The sequence below is a fragment of the Pezoporus flaviventris genome, unplaced genomic scaffold, assembly GCF_033815535.1.
Source record: "Pezoporus flaviventris isolate CSIRO_AGI_PZ_B2104156 unplaced genomic scaffold, CSIRO_AGI_Pfla_v1 ptg000079l, whole genome shotgun sequence".
NCBI classification, from domain to species: Eukaryota; Metazoa; Chordata; class Aves; order Psittaciformes; family Psittacidae; genus Pezoporus; species Pezoporus flaviventris.
Genome location: NW_026892627.1, coordinates 2633790 through 2655564, shown reverse-complemented (window position 1 = coordinate 2655564; position 21775 = coordinate 2633790). Strand labels below are relative to the sequence as shown.

Below are 21775 nucleotides of genomic sequence, written 5' to 3'. Positions count from 1 at the left end.
TACTGTTTTTTAACCCACTGAGGAATCCATAAATCTAATTTCTAATCCTGAGTGACAATTTTATATCACCTGCTAATGTATACTTCAATGCAGTACTCGCTGCAAAGCTACAAAACCTTTTTCCTTTTTTATGAAGAATTTAAAATGGACTATGGTTTGGAAAAGCTTGGTTTACACTGATTTAGCTAGGAACTGAAGCGGCAGCGTGACTGCGGAAGCATCTCACACAACCAACATTAAACACTGATTATTCTTGTCAAACTCTTGTTAGCGCTAATCTGAATTACCCAAGTCCCTGCCACAGGAAACACTACAGAAGTGTGGACTGCTCTGCACAGTGACGGGATGCAAACTACTTCATGATCACTTTGGCACTTAAAAGAACCACATAATGGTGCCGAAAAAAAACCCTGAACAATTCTGAAACAGCTTTCTAATGGATTTGTTTGTTTTAGTATGCTAAATTGTATTATTAACGTAAAAAACAAAACTAATAAAAAGAGAATTAAGTTCTACCACACTCTAGTTTCTCAGGTCATGGCTTGACTCACAGTTGATACATAGCTTTGGAGAAGCACACAAGGAAACGCTACTATTTAGCTCATCTTAATAACAAGATTGTTATGTAGCAGACTCTGCAATACCAGCAATATTAAAATTGCATTAACACTATTACAAGATGTGTGTCTCAACATCAGAATCACAGTAATAGAAATGCAGCACTAATCAGTAATGGTAACCCTTTCGCTTTTTTTGATAGCTTTTGATAGCTTATCAAAAACACCATCTGTGGTACTGGGCAGGACACTTTGCCCTTACCTCCCCATCCTCAGCCTCCCTTTTGTTGTTGTTATTATTATTATTAGCTATTATTCCAGAATCCTCTTGGGTTCCTCAGGTTTTTCTTTTTTGCATCATTTGTTTTCATGCTCCGTGCTGCTTTTTTTCTTGTGTGCTTGTGTTTGGAGGACAAAGCTCCTGCAATGCCCGTTCAACAACTTCTGGTTTTACTGGACTGCTTGAAGAGTTTTTTGGCAAGGTCATCTGCAGTGCACACCATAAAGCGGTACGAGCCTTGCGTGTAGAAGCAGCCAAGTCTCTAATGGCAGCTGCCAGAGCCAGAACATCTACAATGGAAAAACACGTTACAGGTTACGCTCGTATACACTGGCCTGGTAACATTAATACATTTTAAAAATTAGTACATTTGTTCAACCCATCACTGGTACACAAAGTGTGCTAAAGAAACAGCTAACAAAATACACTGGTGTTGCATTGGTTGAATTCCATCAGTTAGCTGTTAACATCTCACACTAACAGCAACCATAACTGTGTCCAGAATTCAGTGGTATAACCACCACACCTGTGATGAAATAATTAAGCCTATTTAATTAATGTTACCAGAGGGCACTATCTTCAAGTATAGAATCGTAGGATCCAAAGTTGGAAGGGACCTCAGGGATCATTTGGTCCAACCTTTCTTGGCAAAGCATGACCTAGACCAGATCACCCAGCACCCTGTCCCAGCAAAATCTTAGAAAGTATTGAACACTAGGGAATCCACCACTTCCCTGGGGAGATTATTCCAGGGGCTGATTGTTCTCATTCTGAAAAATTTTCCTCTGGTTTCCAACTGATACCTCCCCAGAAGTAACTTGTGCCCATCACTCCTTGTCTTTCCCATGTGATCACTTGTCGAAAGGGAGTATCCACCTTCTTTGTAGCCACCCTTTAAATACTGGAATATAGTGATAAGGTCTCCTCTGAGCCTTCTTTTTCAAGGCTGAACAAACTCATCTCTTTTAGCCCTTCCTCACACAGCTGCCTTGTCCTTGGATCATCTTTGTGACCCTTCTCTGGACCCTCTCCAGCCTGTTCACATCTTTTTTGTACAGCAGGGACCAAAACATGACACAGATTTCCAGATGTGGCCTGATGAGCGCTGAGTACAGTAGGATAACAACATCTTTATCTCTGCTGGAGATGCCTTTGCAGATGTAACCCAGCATCCTGTTGGCTTTTGTTCCCCGCAGCTGCACACTTTTACTGAACAAGCAGAGTTAGTAAAACTGCCCACTCAATTCCAGCCAGATAAGCTTAATGCAATCCTTTTTAACTCCTTTATCTTCCTTGTGGTGATACCAATTCCCACCCAACCTCACAGTGAGGAAAGGCTCACTGCTGAACTTGGGATATATAAGCACTAACAGCAGAACTCAAACATGTTTCACAGTGAAGAAAACATGCTAAAGGCTTTTCTGCATGTGATTTAGATTGTACTTAGACAACAGCAGCACATCTCTTCTTCAGAAACGTAACTGCACTGCAGATGTTATCACTAATTGTAAATGACTAATTGCAATTTTTCTAACTCCAAGTAGGATACAGGATGGTTTAAATAATGCTTCCATACACCTTTACTATGAAGCATTATCAAAAACACAGTTTGTAGGAATTATTTTATTTTTTTTTAACACCTACCTGTTTCCTGGCTTATGCCTGGGGCTAACATTGTTACACAATTTTAGGAGTAATTTTAGAAGCTGGTTTGCATCTAGGACTATCATTTTTAAGGATATGACATCATGATTGACACCTAACTTGTGAAAGCAAAACATATTGACTCTCTTTACAGTCTATCTTCTCCGTCTTACATGGAAGAACTATCCCATACATGTTGCTGGAAGCCAAAGGAACACCACATCATGGCAGCAACAGGAAATAAGACAATACAGGACAGCGCTGAGTAAGGATCCAAAAAATGGATGGGAGAAGGCAGGAGATGTCCATTCCTCTTTGGAAATAATTCCCCGGGACACAGGCATTTTCTGAATTAAAAATAATACGATCTTTACCTCCAAACCCTGAGTTCCTATATGTATCAGCTGTATGATCACTATACTGAATAGCAAGTTATCACTCCCACTGTGGTGTTGAAAGGGAAAGCAACTGTCCTCATTTTGCATTACTTCCACATAAGTATATATTGCTGCTACAAATTATTCTGGCTTTACTTGAGCAGATACTGGAATTCACGAAATGCAATTTCTGGTGGTTTTGTGATTTAGGTAATTAGACATAATCAATTAACAAGGCAGCAACTTTTTTTTGGTGTGTTTTATAAGCTGAAAAGAAAGAGTAGCAGTAACACTAATTAAAAAAAAAAATAATTCAACTTGTTAAAAACACATACATTTTCACTTTTAGGACAACTACTTAGTTATATGACATCACCAGACAGTTTTTACTGCTCTTAGTGAAGAGGAAAACGTTTCAAAGTATTTAAAGTACCAATGGAAAAGCAGAAAAGAACAAAAAAACAGCTTAAAAGTTGTTTAAAAAGTAACAGGTGTAGGTTTACACTTTTTTTTTGCTGCAGTTACAATAATTGCTGCCTATTTCTAATTCCTGTATTTCAAATGGCCTATTTCTACAATTAAAACTTGCAAAAACCTTTTAAAACCAAAGGAATGGAAACCAGTTACCTTTCTCATTATTATAACGCAGTGCTCGCTGTCTCTGTGGATTAGCAGCACTAACAATCTCATCCTTACGCCTCGCCTGTGTTACATGAATGGCTTCCATATGGTGTTTCAATGTAGTGGATATGTTACTGTGTACAGGGGTACCACGAAGCCTTTCCATCTTTCCTACTAAGGTGAGCACCTGCCAGACATTGAAAACACCAAAAATCACTAAACATATATAAATCTTCATTAAACAAATGGAACAACAAAAAGAAATGCAGGAATTGGAGCTCAAGAAGACTTACCCTAGCTTGTTCTCTTAACTGGTCAACGATCAAGCGATCAACTCGTGATGGGTTAGCAGGAAGGCGGGACATGGGAGTGGTATTTGAGCTTGATATGCGCTTTCCTGGGAAGTTTCTTGCAAGGTCAGCTTCAGTCTGAAAGGGAAATAAATAGCCATTGTACATGTTTGAAATTACTACAGTATTGCAAACCATATTTTGGGGCCATTTAGAATTTTCAAATACATTAGAAGTGCACTTCCTATCTTTACTTCTGACGGCATCTGCACAACAATGCTCCCAAACACTTGTTTAGATGTACAACCAGCTGCCAGGAGACTGAAAATACTTCTGTAATTCAGCTCCACCTCAGAGTACAATGCTCACTGGCAGCTTTACAAAGCTGTACAACTTTATTTTAATCCATCCCGGACACAGACCACAGGCAAAAAAAGTCTTCTGCAGCACCCCAGGTATGCCTTTCAAATGTCACATAGTATGATTATTATCAAAAGAAACAAGTGATCACACCAACATAAGCTGTATTTGAAGTGTATCAGGATTAAGCCAGATTTAACATAAACTGGTATCAACTCTGAGAAGGTCACACAGCTGCTAAACTCCCCACTGAAAAAGGAACTGGTCAAACCACTATACAGTGCAGGAAGTGACTAAACATCACCTACTTTTAGACAGGAGCTTCTTACACCTGAAGTAAAAAAGACACAATTAGCTAATGATTCCCTATCTCATACCTTCTTTTAATGTTCAACAGACTCAGGAGAGAAAGAGTAGTACAACATTGCAGTTCAAGGCAAGGTTAAGTCCACATTCATACTATATCCATGTTCATACTGAAAATATGTGCTTAAGTTCATTTCTTTTTGGTTTACTGACACATCCATATTATTTAGTCTCTGCCCTCACCTAACATGAATTAGAAGAGCCAGCTGACTCCACCTGTATTCATCTCAGAAGCCTGACATTCAGAAAAAAACATAAATTCGTATGACACGAGGTGTTCAGGTATTTAACAACTAATAAGCAATTTCCAGTATTAATCTTTATGCACATTTAATATCACAGGCAATTCACAATGTTTTTTTTAAATGTGAGATGCCTAGAAAGGTGAGATTTATACAAGTTAATAGGTAAGTTCACTGTTGCTGTGAACTCCAAAGCAGTTGCCCTGAACAGGTTTCTGAGAGCTGAAAGGGTTGACTGATTAGACAGATTATATAGACTTATATGCAAATCCCACTGGGGGGAGTTCTCTGTCAACACTTTTAATAAATTAATGTAGGGTGAGAATATCAGAAGTCTGAGAATGTCAGAAGACAGACCCTTCCCATACACATAGGTACAAGTGAGCTATAGCATTCTTCAAAACTGTACCTACAAGCAGGGATTAACACAGCCCAAGCACATTATTTTCAGGCAGTCAGGATGCAGTCAGCCCCTTGTGAGGAGTTATTATTTTGGCTGTAGGAATGTGAGCCATGTTATGGCAGCTGGGACAGAGAACAGTTTATACTGTTAAAGCTAACTGCAGGTGTAGCCTATAACTACAAAACCTAAGGACTGAGGAAGCCTGTGTAGACACTAGGCTGAAGTTGGATCACTGAGAATGGACTAGATCCAAGTTAGTCTAATACAAGAAAGACACTACTATATCACTGCCAGGAAAAACAAACAAACAAACAAACAAAACTACAACAACAAAAACAAAACAAACAAAACCCAAACAAAACCCCACAAAACAAAAAAAAAAACCCACGAAACAAAAAACCAACCAACCAAAAAAAAAAAACAAAAAACCACCACAAACCCAAAAAAGAAAAAACCCAAACCAACACACAACAAAAAAAAACAACCAACAAAAACTAAAACATACCACAAAAATTTCTCTCCTTAAACAGAGAGCCTGGGTACAGAATACTTGAGTTAAAGATTTAGTTGGAGACAATTATGGGACACGAAAGGAAGAGAAATCCAGCTAACTAAACCGTGCAACATGAACCTTTAAGAGCATTAAGGGCCATAAACCGCCAGTACTTTACAAACCACTTGTGGCAGTGAGGGCCATGATATATCATCATATCATCTAGAGTCATAGCAAAGGCCTATGGAATTAATAACAAATAGATAATGACTTTTTATTGACCATATTAATAAAAACCATCCAAGCTAACAGTAACTGAGTGCTTTGGCCAGTGACATTGCTACATTTCATGTAGCAAGTATAGAAATTTAGAAATAAATTTCTATAGAAAAAATAGATACACAAACACAGAAATGTTGTATTCCAAGGGAAAGTGATTCAGACACTGAAACTCAAAGCCACACACAATTTAAAACCAGTCATGCCAAACAATACGAGCACTGTATTTAAAGCAGATGCTGCAGATGTTGTTCTAGTTATTTAAAACTAACAGCGTGATGTCAGAATTCTCGCCTCCTCCAAAGGACTGACAGCTTCGGCAGGAAGTTTGGTCAGTTGTGTTTTACCTTCTTTCTCTCTTTCTCCAAAGCTCTCCACTGCTCGTAACACTCCTCCAGTCGGATGTGAAGCTCATTAGCAGGTCCACTGCGATTTCTCAGAGGTCTGTACTTGTTAAATGGTGTTGGAAAGGCAAAGTATGGTGCAGCTATTTCTCCACAAAACAGATCATTGATAAAGGGATACAAGTGGCTCAAGTCATCGTAATGAAAAAGATCAACAAGTTCTGAGAATGGAAATGGTGATGGAGGGAAACTGAAATTATTTGCTGATGAAAACAGGTGAGAATTAAGTGAAGGAAAGCCAGGATTTTGTTTAAAATCAGACATCAATGGGAAAGAAGGAAAAAAAGAAGGATTGATGAAATCTGACATGTTACCACCATTCTGTTCATGCTTTTTTCGGAACATATTGAATTGCTGATGATTTGGGGTTGTATATCCAAAATGAGGAGTCCAATTCCTTCTGCCTCTTTTATCATCTTTATTACTATTTTCTTGGGTCTGTTTTTTTGGAAATCTGTGATATTTTTCAGGGTCTTCACTTACAGCATTTTGCTGGGTTAACCGGTCAGATGGAAAATCAATGGGGTATTTGTGGTATTGCCCCTCCTTATTAGGCAATGAATTGTGCTGCAATCGTCCAATCGCTTTCACTTGCTTCGGATTTTCTGAGATGGAATTAGAAACTCCTAAATTTTTAGAAACACCACTTGATATTTGTGACCTTTCATCCTTCCCTGAAGGGAAGACAGGTAAGATCTGTGGGTAGTAGGACTGCATTACAGACTGATGTGTGGGATAACCAACAGACATGGCTGAAACCCCTGAAGACAATTGCGGACTTGTTACCACTTGCTTTCCACGTGGGATATCTGATGTAGCTGTTTTCCCATCCAGCCACGTACATCCATGGTATGATGAGTAACTCCCATTTTGCATCACATTTTTTAGAGATAAATCATATTCTGATACCTTATGAGAGCATTCTTTGGGACTAATATGGATCTTACAGTCATTATTATTAAGAGCATCCCCCGAAGTAAAGCTATGATGACCATTTTGCACATGGGTTTCCTGTGCTGTTTTGTCAGCTCCTCTAGAAAAAATATTCTCTTTAGGGGGTTGATTGAAAAAATATGGTGATGGATGAATAGATGACTGTAATTTATGAGCAGCTGTAAAGTTTCCATATCTTTTAGAAAACAAGTGGTTGCCCTGAGACACTTGATCCCAAGAGTCATCAACAGGCTGATTAGAAATATCAGGGGAATACTTAGCTTGTTCTTGAGTACAATTTTTCAGAGCTTTGCTTCTTGCTCTTTCAGTTTTCCAAACCTCTTTCTGAACGCTAGTGCCCTCTTTAACTCTTTTCTGAGAAGAAAAAGTGCTAAAATTTGAGCTGTTTTTGTCATAGTCTCCATTTAACCTTATGTGGTCGTAACTGCCCAAATGCTGATTATAGTCTACATTTTGAAATGAAAATCCTTCTTGATGAATTGCATTATTATTTTGCGAAGAGGAATTGCCAGGGTAACTGTTCTTCAGAATACTATCAGGCTGAGTGCAAGGGCCAGATGGAGAAAGCCAAGACTGTATGAGATGAAGATCTTCCAAACCTCTGTGTAACATCTCCACATCATGTGGCTTCTGCAAGTGCTCCTGACAGCAGTTCTGTGTACCCATCACAGTTGAAAAATCCTGATTTTCAACAGAGTGCTTAGATGAGAGTCCTGAGAATTCACCGTTGCTTCCAAGGTCAGATGCCCACATAGGTGGAAACAATCTTGAAAGAGAATTCCTGTAACAAAGTTAAACAAGCCTCCTGTAATAGTTTAAGAAATTTCTTACATTAAAGCAGTTCATGTATCACTGTCATTCCCTCAACGTGCATGTTTCCCCCATTACATTCGTGGCTAATCGTACACAGCCGTCCTCTAAAACATAAGCTGTGGAAGTATTCCTGCTGTAGCTGAGTACATGCTATGTGAAATCTGACTACTAATGCTGTTCTCTAATGTTTATAATCTGTATATTGAGAACTGCAGAGTTTATTCAGATTTATTACATATTTTAGATTTGACTGTATTCAGTCAACACCCTACCAGTTAAAATGAGATTTTTCCCTCTCCTCCCAAATGCTGTAGGTTGATAGAAGACTAGAAAATTTGCATTTCTAACAGTTTGTTGCCTTATTTTTTTAATGGCAACTGCAGTAAAGAAGAACACCTCTACATTTCAAGGGGTTTTATAAGACCTTCATTACTCAACACTGTGAAAGAATTAAAAATGTGTATCTGTGTGATAAAGGACAAAAGGCCATACGCACATATAAGAACTTTCAGATCAAACTTACCATTCTGTAACTGGTTCTGGCTTGCTTGGCTCCTCTAAAATGCTTGACACTAGCCCAAACATATCAGGGCCACTGCCAGAATAAGAAAGGTTTACTGGTGCCCTAAAAAAAAACCAAACCAAAAAAAGCCTAGAAAGTCTTTTTCTCCTTAACAAAACAGGCAAAAGGAAAAGTAAAGCATTAAACCTTTGATTTATTTCAGCAGCATCTTCTAAGTGTTCTGCATTTAATGTAATCTCAGGACACATATATAGAAATCTCCTCCTGCACTCATGAATTCTATAGCTTAAATGAAGCAGAACAACTTCCCTAACTTCTTGCTTCACCAGACACTTCTCAAGCTGTTATGTGAAGAGTAAGGAGCAGCAAAAGATTTTTCCCTCTTTTCAAACAACATAACTTAGTTTATAGACATTTCTTCACATCTTGAGTGTGTCCGTCAGAGGATTAATATGATCAATCTTCTCAAAATCTCAGGGATTCTAAATTATCTATTTCCATAATTCAATAACTGTAATTTTAATCTCAAAACATTTAAGTTATATTTAAATTGAACCACTTTTTAACCCCCTTTAGAAAGAAGTTGGTCAAAACTGTATTAAATATTCCAGATAAATACCAAAGTTGCTCAATCATCACTACTCTTACACAGGCCCAACTTTTACTTAAGGTGCAAAATGAGATCTTTAAAGAGCTGTTTAATGACATCTAACTCTTACTCAGCAGTTAATTAAAACATCACACCATTAAGATCTCCTTCCCTCTAACATGCATTGTTTTGCTCCAATAAATTTCACTCATCATTCTATTCTCACTCAGCTGATTCATTTCATTGTCCCTGAAGATCTTTCAGTCTTCCCTGGTGTCAGCTTATCCCAACAACTACATCATCTGCTAATGCTACCTCATAATTACTCATGCTGATTTTGCTGATTAACGACTATAAAATGTGGGATAAACTACTACAACTATCACCTTGTTAATCTCTTGACACAGTGAAAATTAGACAGTTATGCCTTACTAGCTTTTAAGACCTCACCACATTTTGACTCCTAACGACCTTATTATTTACTTTCTGACCATTCAGTTCCTTCTGGAAGGAATTTGGTGTGTGTTTTTGTTTAGGATACACGTAAGTGCAAGAATTCTTGAAAATGTTTTATGAATGTAGAACTATAACTGCTCCTTGATCACTAGATCTCTTCTTTGCTTTTGTCAGATGGCAAAGTTTTTTTTTCCTTATTTTTTGTAAGGAGGCCTATTTATTTCCAATTGCTGCAACCAAATAGAGATCAGATATGAAAGCTTGCATCTAGATGATGATTTTCAGCAAGGGACAGGTCAATTTACAATGTGGCATAGAAATTAAAATCACTGGCCATTTTAGAACCACATACAGGTCAGAAGGAAGCTGGAACGACTATAAATGAAAAAGATAATCTTAGGAAAGAACAAGCACAGGACAGCATTGTCTAAAATTGCCCAAACAGATTTTACACACTAGATGGACGTGAGATGAAATGTTTGTGTGTTCCTTCTGGTACATGCACCAGAAACATTAAAATGCAATTCAAGGCAGGAGAAACTGAACACTTGACAAATCCTATTTCTTAATGCAATCACTTGTTCAAACAAGGGACTAGAAACACCTCCCCTTGCCTTTTGTCTCAAGCCAGCACTGTTTGCTACCAGCAACATGAAAATTCTTGGTAATATGACATGTCAGGAAGCATCTTGTAAGGTAAAATCTCAATATACCCTGACAGGAAGATACTTCCCATGAAATACACCAAAAAAACATGGAAAAGAAGTCAACTACATTCCTGCCTTCTGGTCTCTGAATAAACTACCCTCCATCAATCACAGGACAACTGAATTCAAAACCAAAAATCCCAGTGTAACAGTCATTCAGTTTTCTCAAGCCCAAGATAGGCAACTATCCTTTCTGGTTTGTACCAGAAAACACTTGCTGTAATATCCCTTAGTTCTGCATCATCAAGGAATCAAATCTTTAGCTCCTAGTTCCTTAAGAGAATTTTCTGCCTAGCAAGGCAGAGCAACATAAAAAGAATCCATGAATATCCCTTAGTTCTGCATCATCAAGGAATCAAATCTTTAGCTCCTAGTTCCTTAAGAGAATTTTCTGCCTACCAAGGCAGAGCAACATAAAAAGAATCCATGAATAACCAGCACACAGGAAAGGCAAAGCCATGCCAAATTGCTTACAACTATACCAAACAGAACACAAACGTCCAGCCTGGCACCAAGTCTGTGGCAGCAAGGAAGCCTGCTCTTGCAGACAAAGAACAAGAAATAGGACAAATGAACCAAGACCTACAGCTCCTCACCAAAACTTCCAGGATCAACCTCCAAGGCCCTCCAGGGTGGGAGGAGGAGGGCTGCAGAAGGTGAAAGATCAACAGGCAAATGGAAACGGTACCTTTGCCCCATCTGCGTGCTGTTCCAGCTGTTGTGATTAACTTCAGAACTGAAGCTGAGGAGAAGTCCACAGCCTTTGAGACAGACATTAGATGTGTTGTCTTCATCTGGGGAGATACTGCATTTGCTACCTTTTATTTGCTACCCTACAATAATCTAAAGGCTGCTTTTAAGAAGAGATTGTATATTTTTATTAGTGGATTGCCACTCAGAGCTTAAACTTCACACTTACAGCTAGTACTAAAGCTATACAACCTTTTTAAAAAAATGTAGTGTATATATCTTTTTTAACTGTAGCCTTTCAGCATCTTTTGAAGCAGTGGACTCCCCTTTCTCTTCACATCAGACTTCCTCTTTCTTACTAGGCAAGCGATAAAAAAAACTGCAGTGAGACTGATACTATCAATGCTAACAGCATCACCACAGTGTCAAAAGCTGCTGTGCCAGTCTGTACCAACCAACCCCTCAAAAGCAGTATTAGGTTGCCAGCACTTGGCATTAAGATGGAAAGAAGAGAGAGGGAAGCCTAATATGAAATCATGGTTTACATTTTAAGGCTGGAATAGTTCTAATGTTACAATTTCAATGGCTGTGCACAAGCCATAAAATCACCAATATGAAGGAGAGAACCAATTATTTCAGTGGGCACCTCCCAGTTTCTATAATCATTCCCTGTTCCTTGCAACCCTTGTATCATTCATGATTTTTTAAAAATCACTCCTCAGCAGAGCTGACTCACCAAAACTGAAGTTTTATTTACTCCCCACTGACATAGAAACTTTCAAACCCCTGTCCAGCCTCACTGCCCTGCTCTGCACCTTTACTAATTCTACTGCATTATTAAGACTGGATGATCAGAAGTGCCTGCAACAGTAAAGAACTGGGCAGAGTGGAGCACTCCAGGGGAATAAAAATGTTTCATGATTCAAGTAACAAAGACCCTTTGCATTCATTCAGCATCCAAAACGGCAACTGATTTTTTTTTTTTATATATATAAAATCAAACTTGAGTGCATTATATCAAGGGAAGACAGAAGACCGGCATATTTTCAAGAGTAGTGGTATGTATATTTATGCTTTCAGTTGCAGAGGCACCACTTACACTTGACCTGTGCCTAACACTCTCTGCATTGCTCATGTTCCAGGAAACACTCTATATTATCAAGCAGGATCATAACGAGCTATGGTACTGAGGGGTGGGAGGCATGGAAGGAAAGTATTTTCCTTAAGGAGTTTTCAATTACATATGGAATTTTCCCATTTCATTCCCTAAATGTAGTATTCTTTCCAAATTTTAAAATGTTTTTACATGTAAACATACACATCTATACACATACAGACCCCCTACCTTTTTCACAACCGTTATAATAACTATTACAGAGCAAAAAAAAAAATTCATTGAGTTTCTAGTTATCCCAGAATCAATTCCTAAAAAGATCCAGATTCCATTTGCTCTGCTCCATAATATCAGTATTCCAGAACACCACCATAAGATTACACCAAGAATGCTCATACCGTTTCTTTGTGCAGTCCTGAAAAGAAGTTTTAGATCCAATATCCTCTTCACATGTTGACCAGTTACTATACATATGGGAAGATTCTAGCGGAGGTGGTGTACCAGTAATTGCTCCTAATAATGGGGAAAATAATTGAGTGTCCATTGTTTGTTTCTTGCTATTTACCTATGTTGAAAAGACAAAGAAACATTTTTAACATCAGATGTTTACATAAATGAGCAGTAAATGCAACAAAGCAAACCCTTCCTTTTATATCTTGAGCTACATAACTTTTCAGGAAAACGGAATGTAGCTATGATAAAAGGATAGAGTATAAAATTGCTGCATCCTCTGCCTTAAAGTAGGCTAAAAATAAATGATAATAAAAAATTACTTACTGTACAATAACACAAATTGTCTACAGGTTTCACATTGTAGGTGTCTGCATGTCACGTTCACAAGCTCAGAATCTTCTGGCCTAAATGACCGGAAATGCACTTATCACAGGCATACACATCCCTTCTGAGAAAACAAAGGGAAGAGAAATTATCCCTGAAAACAAAATATTCCAATAAAGTGCCCACAATTAGCACAAAGAAACACTTCTAAACTCCACAGAGAAAACATGGGCAAGGAAAGCCATCTGTCTTTAAGTGATGGCCCAGAAAAGACAAATTATTTATTCAAAGAATACATAATACGGAATCTAAAGAACATGGGGAACCGCACCTCACACAGTATCTCATTGCTATGACAAAACCTGTGACTGACAAAGGTTTACGCTGAGTATCAGAAACCTACTTTGAGTTAGAAGGAAGCTCTGGCATCATCTAGCCTAAATCCCTGCTCAGAGCAGAACCAGTTAGGTCAAGCTACTGTGTTTTTGAGATCCCACTTGAAACCCTAACACCTTTCCAACCCTAACTATTCTATGATCTAATTTGAGTCAGGAGGCACTGACTCCTATGACCCTGTGGAGGTTAGACACATATTCTGTAACATTCCATAAAAACGCACCATCAATATCTGCATTATTAAATAAGAAACAACAACAACTTCCTGGCCCAGAGACTAAATGACACAACAGTGCTCTTACCCTGCAGCAGAGGAGTATGGTGGTATCCACATTATCTGCTACAAATGACTCCTGAACCACATACAAGTGTCTGACCAAGGCCAACATCTTAGCAGTATCAACAAGCACAAAACAATGCCTAAGCCTTGGTTTTGTTTCGTCTATTAAGAAGCAACACAGAGATAAATTATGCTCCTTGGTTACAGTAGAAAATATTTTCACATAAATTAAAAATAAGATCTGCAGCTAATGGATTTATTTATTTTCAGAGCCATTAATCACTGCTAATGTGAGCTGTGCAGGACAACGCGACTAAATCAGGTAAGGAGGTACTTCATGTACCCGAGATACAACCTTATCATTCAGCACTTCCAAACCACAGGAGTCTATCATTCTATCTAGTCATGCAGAATTTCAAAATAACTGAGGAATCCTTAGCTGGGCTGTACATATGAACTACTAACAAGATACGGTAAAAGGAAAGAGGGATAAAACTGTGTTGCCTCCTACAGGTTGCTTTGGTTTCAGAATTCTTCACTGAATTTCAGGTAGTCACAACAACTAATAACCTAATGGCTTTACAGAGAAAGGACTGACTACAGAGGCACAGAGGTGTTTCACTCAGAATGAATTAAATGCTGCCTCAAAACTAGAAAAAGTTAAAAATAAGTTAAAAAACAAGCGATGACAACTCCAGTCTTCAGTAGGGCTTCACTTCATTCTTTCCACCCTGCAAATCATGGGAAAGCTGCTGCTTTAACTGAATTACCTCCTAAAACAACAAAAAACTTACCATATCCAAAACCTGAAGAGGTTTATCTCAATGGATCTTTTTTTTCTCCCAAAGCACAACAGATACAGCTTCTGCTCTTTCATGTAAAATGCAAACATGCATGTTCTAAACTCTCTCCCTCTGTACGAAACTGAACACACTGTAAAATCACATCTTATCTTCTAATGCATGCAGAGGGCTTTTAACTTCTGTAAGCAGATCATCGCAACTGAGGAGTAAGCCAACAGAAGCATTTACTAAAAGCATCCACTGTTTCCAAAAGCCTTACACAGTTCTTTGTATTTAGAAACTTTTTCAACATTTATTTGGGAAGAAATAAGATGGAAACTCCATTGGTATAATGTTAACATTTCAAATATAAATATGCATGAAACTAAACAGTATCAAAGCTATCAGGCACTGATGGTATTACAGTACCTGAAGGCGAGTCCTGTGCTCCCACTACACGCTGATGCCCTTTTGATTCCTGGTTCCTTCGCTCCTGTTTCACCCAGGCTGCATGCTAAGGATCTGCTGTTACTATGTAGATGGACAAAGACCTTGAGGACAGCTCCTCTTCCTACTATCCTCCCATTCCCCAGTCAAGTGCCACACTAGCACAGCTGCCAGGCGGGACAAGGCAGATGCAATCTCCGGATCTTAGTACTGGGCTGGATAAACAGTAAATTGCACCAGAAACAGAGTCCTGCACAGCAGAGAACACAAAACAGCTGAGGTCTGAGGGGACCTTGGGAGTCAAGGCCACTACTCTGAGCAGAGAACTCAGGAGCTTGTGCAGTCATGTCCTGAGCACTGCCAAGGACAGAAGACAACCAGACACATCAATGTGCCCACACTGTATCTCCAGACATAGATAGGAGACAAATTTTCCAGAGACACACACTTCTGCCTATCTACCACTGCTTGAGATGGACAGCTAGGAGACAGAGACCTGTGACTGCTGGAAATCCGCTGTCTGAAGACTTAACTGCACTCTGAAGACAGCAGAAGATTCAAATATTATTTCTCATTACTGGAAATATTTTGTTTCTTATGCTGTCCAGCTAAGTACTGGAAACAATTCAAGGCTGTAACTGTCTATTCTGACATGGTAATAGCTGCTGACAAAGCAGTGAAGGACCCTCAAGCAGACTAGAGGAGTTCTAGGGATTTTGAAAGACAACTACATTAAAACACCGCACATCTTTGTCTCTAAACATATGCAGAGATATGCATTTGACTGTGGATTACTCACTGGATAAGGAACTGGCTGGCTGGCCACACTCAAAGAGTTACAGTCAATGGCTCAATGTCAAAGTGAAAACCAGTGACAATGGGCATTCCTCGGGGGTTGGTGTTGGGCCCGATCCTGTTCAACATCTTTGTCAGCGACATGGACAGAGGGATTGAGCACCCTCAGCAAGTCACCAATGATAGCGAGCTGTGTAGTGCAGTCAAACACGCTGGAGGGAAGGGATGGGATTCAGAGGGACTTGGACAGGATGGAGAGGGGTGACAGTGCAAACTGCATGAAGTTCAACAAGGCCAAGTGCAAGGTCCTGCAGCTGGGTTGGGGCAATCCCAAGCACAAACACAGGCTGGGGGAGACTGGATTGAGAGCAGCCCTGAGGAGAAGGACCTGGGGGGTTGGTTGATGAGAAGCTCCCCATGACCCAGCAGTGTGCGCTTTCAGACCAGAAACCAACCATGTCCTGGGCTGCATCACCAGCAGCGTGACCAGCAGGTTGAAGGAGGGGATTCTCCCCCTCTGCTGTGCTCTGGTGAGACCCTTCATTGCAGTCCTGTGTCCAGCTCTGGGGCCCCAACACATGAGATGTGGAGCTGCTGGAGCGAGTCCAGAAGAGGCCACAAAGATGCTCCAAGAGCTGGAGCACCTCTGCTATGGAGACAGGCTGAGAGAGCTGGGCTTGTTCAGCCTGGAGAAGAGAAGGCTCCAGGGAGACCTTAGAGCAAGAGGAGAGGGGCTTTTGCCAAGGGCACGCAGGGACAGGACAAGGGGGAATGGCTTTAAACAGACAGAGGGGAGATTGAGATGAGATATGAGGAGGAAGTTCTTCCCTGTGAGGGTGGTGAGGCACTGGCACAGGTCGCCCAGAGTAGCTGTGGCTGCCCCATCCCTGTCAGTGTTCAAGGTCAGTTTGGACAGGGCTTGGAGCAACCTGGTCTAGTGGAAACGTGTCTCTGCCCATGGCAGGGGGTTGAAACTAAAATGGTCTTGAATGTCCCTTCCAAACCAAACCATTCTGCTATTCTATATGATTCTATGCCAACTATACAAAGCGTTTGTGGTGACATTATGTCTATCTGAGGTACACTGCTGAACTACAGCACTGGGGGGGGATAGACTGAAAAAAAAATTCAATAGGCCTTCACTCTCTGGTTCGGAGGTGAGAACAAAGGCTTACAGAAAATTTAACAATTCTCTGAAAGGACATATTATAAGCTTAAAAAAATATTATCAGAGCTAAATATTTGCTTCATTTTATAATTAGAAGAAATAAGTTTTACTGACATGAAGTCCTGACAAAGTTGGTTTTTTTTTTCCAAAAAGCATCTGAGCTAAATTAGGAGAATGCCTTTTCACAGTCAGTTACCATCAAAAACTGCAGGAACTCACTGCTACGGAACATCACTTACAGATACTTTTCATAAACATCTATCATAACAATAAATACAGCACGGCACAGTATTATTACTTCTATGCTGAATGCATTCATCTCTGATTTCTTGGCAGGATAAATATTTGCTGTTTATTTCTTGTTTTTCTTGGCATGATACAGCAAACATAAGAAAAAGCACTCTTCTGGCTTTTTGACTTAAAACTTCTAGTAGGTCTTACCTACAGACATTTTAATTTGTAGCACACTGAAAAAGGCTAGCTTATGCAGGATGTGCTGATATTAATTCTCTGAAACTAGTGGGTAAGAGTAAGTAAGTCAGAATTCTATAAATTGCCTTCTTGGGGTACCTGCGAAGCTAAGCGGCAGAAGTAAAGAGGTGACAGGGGTATGCAGAAAACTAAAACCAAACGAGAAAATAGGTCAGTTATTCAGATATGTCTCAATATCAGGGACTAACCCTCAAAAATAGCAGATTACTGGATACTTCCTTCTAAATCCAATTTTGAAAATGCTTGTTGCAGTAGCAAAGGGAAATGTTATTTTTCAGCAGTCAAAGAATGAGGAAACTTTTTTTCTGAGAAAATGGAATCAAGTCTGTTAGACCTCTCTTGGAGAGTTGGGTCAAAAATCATACAAGAAAGCACCACCTCAGACAGTGCATGGAGGGAGAAGTACATTTATGAGATGCTTATCCAATATACGGGGTTTATAGCCAAATTACAATTGAGAACAAACATAAGCCAATAGGCCATTTCTTCTGTCTGTTTTAAATGCTAGCATCTAAATACATTCATTTAATATAATCAAAGATATTTTTTTTTTTTGGCCACGGTAAGTTCCAAGAATTATTCTTCAGTAGACCACGGTAAGTCTCACAAATGCCCTTGACAAGTGGCCCTCAAAGCCAGACTGAATGGGAACTGCTGGTTTGCACGAAGAGAGGATTACTCTCCTCCACTGAAACAGAGAGTAAAAGCTACTCCATCTCTAATGCAGCATCCTCTTGAGGTGCAGAGGACTTTTGTTATGTGGTTATTCAACAGACTTTATTAGAAAATCCCAACATATCATACAAGTATTTATCTCTGTTTACCTGAGCAAATTCACTTTTTTGGACTCACCTGTGACTTGGCATGAGCATGGGTGACACACTGTTTGACCATGTCTGTGTTACCAGTACACAAGTTGTCTTCTCTGAAGTATGCAGCATTGCTGTGCAAGCAGAAATTTATATACTTAAGAACAGAATTAGCCTAATTAAAAGCAATTAAAAAAAAAAAAAGGCAGTAATTACCAAGTCTGTCAAAGTTGTACTTTTTATACATGAAACTCATTTCTATCTACCCCTCATTGCTCCTCCTACCATCTCTCCATGTCACACCACCCATACCTCCTCCACAACCACCCACATCTTACATATTAGCAGAATATCGATGTTCACAGAATCACAGAATGGTGTGAGTTGGAAGAGACCTTAAAGACAGGCAGGGACATTTTCCACCAGACCAGGTTGCGCCAAGCCCTGTCCAACCTAGCCTTGAACACTGCCAGGGATGGGGCAGCCACAGTGTCTCTGGGCAACCTCTGCCAGGGCTTCACCACCCTCACAGGTAAGAACATCTTCCTCTGATCTCATATGAATCTCCCCTCTGTCAGTTTAAAGCCATTCCCCCTTATCCTGTCCCTACCTGCCCTTGTCAAAAGCCCCTCTCCAGTTTCCTGTTGGCCCCTTTAGGCACCGGAAACTAAGCTGTCCCCAGAATCTTCTCCAGGCTAAACAAGCCCAGCTCTCTCAGCCTGTCTCCATAGTGGAGGTGCTCCAGCTCTCGGAACATCTTTGCGGCCTCCCCTGGACTCACTCCAACTGCTCCAGGTCTTTCTTATGTCGGGGCCCCAGAGCTGGATGCAAAACTGCAGTGGGGGGGGTCTCACCAGAGTGGAGCAGAGGGGGAGAATCCCCTCCCTCGACCTGCTCGCTGGTCATGTTGCCGGTGATGCAGCCGAGGACACAGTTGGTTTCTCGACTGGAAGCACACACTGCCAGGTCATGGGGAGCTTCTCATCAACCAATCCCCCAAGTCCTTCTCAGGACTGCTCTCATTCCAGTCTCCTGCAGCCTTTATCTGCGCTTAGGACTGCCTCAACCCAGACACCACACCATGCACCTGGCCTTGTTGAACTTCAATGGTTTGCCTGAATGTCCTGAATTTCTAAATAGTTTTATTTTCTTCTGTCATTGCTCAAAAAGAACTCTAAGCAATAGGACAACCAACCATAGCACAACACCAGAACTTGTTTCATCAACAGAGAAAACCAATTGCTTTCTACAGATTTGTCCCTACCTCAAGCTCACGGTTAACAAGTGTTTTCCCCACCATATCCTCTCAGTCTTCCCAGGTCTCCCCCATCCTTCCCTATTCAGCGTGCCCTCAGCAAGTTTGCCAATGACACCATTCAGTTGTGGTTCAGTTGATACGCTGGAGAGAAAGAATGCCATCCAGAGGGACCCTGACACACTTGTGAGGTGGGCTGATGCCAACCTCATGAGGTTTAACCATGACAAGTGCAAGGTCCTACACCTGGGTCAGAGCAATCCCAGGCACAGCTACAGGTTGGGCAGAGAAGAGATTCAGAGCAGCCCTGCAGAGAAGGACTTGGGGGCGTTGGCTGACGAGAAAATTAACGTGAACCGGCTTCAGTGTGTGCTCGCAGCCCAGAAAGCCAAACATATCCTGGGCTGCATCAAAAGGAGTGTGACCAGCAGGTCGAAGGAGGTGATCCTGCCCCTCTACTCTGCTCTCATGAGACCTCACTTGAAGTATTGTGTGCAGTTCTGGTGTCCTCAACATAAAAAGGACATGGAACTGTTGGAACAAGTCCAGAGGAGGGCCACGAGGATGATCAGGGGACTGGAGCACCTCCCGTATAAAGACAGGCTGAGGAAGTTTGGGCTGGTCAGCCTGGAGAAGAGAAGACTGCTTGGAGACCTCATAGCAGCCTTCCAGTATCAGAAGGGGGCCTATAAGGATACTGGGGAGGGGCCCTTCTTCCTAGTGATAGGACAAGGGGTAAAGGGTAAAAACTTAAACAGGGGAAGTTTAGACTGGATATAAGGAGGCAATTCTTTCCTGTTAGGGTGGTGAGGCACTGGAATGGGTTGCCCAAGGAAGCTGTGAATGCTCCATCCCTGGCTATGTTCCAAGTCCAGGTTGGACAGAGCCTTGGGTGACATGGTTCAGTGTGAGGTGTCCCTGGCCATGGCAGGGGGTGTTGGAACTAAATGATCTTAAGGTCCTTTCCAACCCTAACTATTCTATAATTCTATGATTCTACTCATCCTGATGGCAACCAGCTAAGAGCCCACTGTGACATGACAGGGTAAGTAGGTCACATCGGGCGCATACAATCATGCAGAAGCCTTTCTCTCCGCAAGGACACTGACGTGGGTCTCTCCTCTGTGAGGGTGATTATTGCTGAGACGTCCACTCACCTCTCCCCCGATTTCGCTGAATTTGATGTATGGTTCAAAGCTCACTGGAGGAACAGCAGATTCCTCAACAACAGAACCATTCAATACACTGAAAAAAACAATCCCCCTAATTTTCTCATGAGTGTTCAGTCATCTTCCCATCAACGCTTTTTAAAATTAACACTATAAACTTTAAACGAACCTTGTAAATATTAATCCTTCTCAAAACATTTACAGTCACCCTAATTTTGTTGCCTTCTGCCCCCTCATACCCTGTTCCTGGGTGAAGACAGGGATAACATTTTCCCCGCACATGTATGTACACATACACTTTTCATAGTCTTCTTCCACTGACAGAACAGAAACAGAAGCCTGACTCTGAATTACTCTTCTGCGGTTAATGGGAACATTACTTATCTGAATGCCTGCTTTTTGAAGTAATACACATAGTAGTAACTTCAGGAGGATTTAGGTTGCACTTCCAGAGAGACACAATGTGCCTGTGTACACCCACTGATGCCATTGTGAACAAGTACCTAAGTTCCGGGTTTTGCAATTCCACATGCTACGGTTCATCTAATCCTCAAAAGGGAAAAAAACCCTTAATATTGTAGGGCGATCATGAGAAAGGCCTAAAAACATCCACCTGCATTACCTGAGGGTTTGCAGGTTCCACAATCAGGTTAGAGGGGAAAACTGTGGTTCAGTCTAAAGACTCGCACTTCTCTTTCACACACTCATTTTGAACTTCTTTCAGTTTTTTATATTTAGGCCTATCTGCTTTACAAAGCTGCATGGCAGTAAGTTTGCTGGGGGAAAGATGCCCAGTTGCTCCTCAAATCCACTGCAAGAAAGCATCATCAGTACCTTTGTGAGGTACTTCTTGAGACAACAAAAATGCAACCTAAGCATACAGAACATTTCTTCAACATTTATATGAAAACTTAGGATGTCAATGACAAGAAATTAAGCACATTAAGCACTTGGGAAACCACACCACACAGAATTATTCTCTGGGAACTGTGGCAACGTATATGCAGCTACCATACCTTCTGCCTTCTCAAAGTGAGTAATTTCAGAAATTCAGATTTGTAACCTCCCCACTTACTGCAATTCTTGATCAATAAGGAATAACTTGCCAGCAAGTAGCTTAGAAACAAAGCCCTGATCTGCAATTTGTATAAACTATTAAAGAAAGGGTATCGACAATGTTTTTAACGTTAATTTTTGTGTATCTACAAGCACACTTACTGTGGTCCAAGGACACAAGTACTTC

At 40.6% G+C, this 21775-nt stretch overlaps 1 protein-coding gene across 2 annotated transcripts; it reads right to left on the bottom strand.

The window, feature by feature from the left end:
- Positions 1-761: 761 nt before the first annotated feature.
- Positions 762-18471, bottom strand: LOC133280134 (meiosis-specific coiled-coil domain-containing protein MEIOC-like). 2 transcript variants are annotated; one of them, XM_061474553.1, is made up of 8 exons: positions 18152-18471; positions 12940-13063; positions 12561-12727; positions 8607-8708; positions 6260-8051; positions 3773-3907; positions 3486-3666; positions 762-1127 (listed from the first exon to the last, which is right to left on the bottom strand). In XM_061474553.1, the coding sequence occupies exons 3-8, from the start codon at positions 12704-12706 to the stop codon at positions 925-927; spliced, it is 2559 nt and encodes an 852-aa protein (XP_061330537.1). In that variant the 5' UTR covers positions 12707-12727; positions 12940-13063; positions 18152-18471; the 3' UTR covers positions 762-924. The 2 variants fall into 2 exon arrangements, with proteins under 2 accessions (XP_061330537.1, XP_061330536.1); XM_061474552.1 differs by lacking the exon at positions 12940-13063.
- Between the last annotated feature and the right edge of the window lie 3304 nt (positions 18472-21775).

Bases quoted from the DNA above. Each gene is read 5' to 3' on its own strand.
- LOC133280134 (XM_061474552.1), bottom strand. From the start codon at position 18,193: ATGGTCAAACAGTGTGTCACCCATGCTCATGCCAAGTCACAG. The intron at 12,728-18,151 runs GTGAGTCCAAAA...TTTTCAACATAG, and splicing joins ATGCTCATGCCAAGTCACAG to GTAAATAGCAAGAAACAAAC. The intron at 8,709-12,560 runs GTATGAGCATTC...GTTTTTTTTTAG, and splicing joins CAGGACTGCACAAAGAAACG to GGCACCAGTAAACCTTTCTT.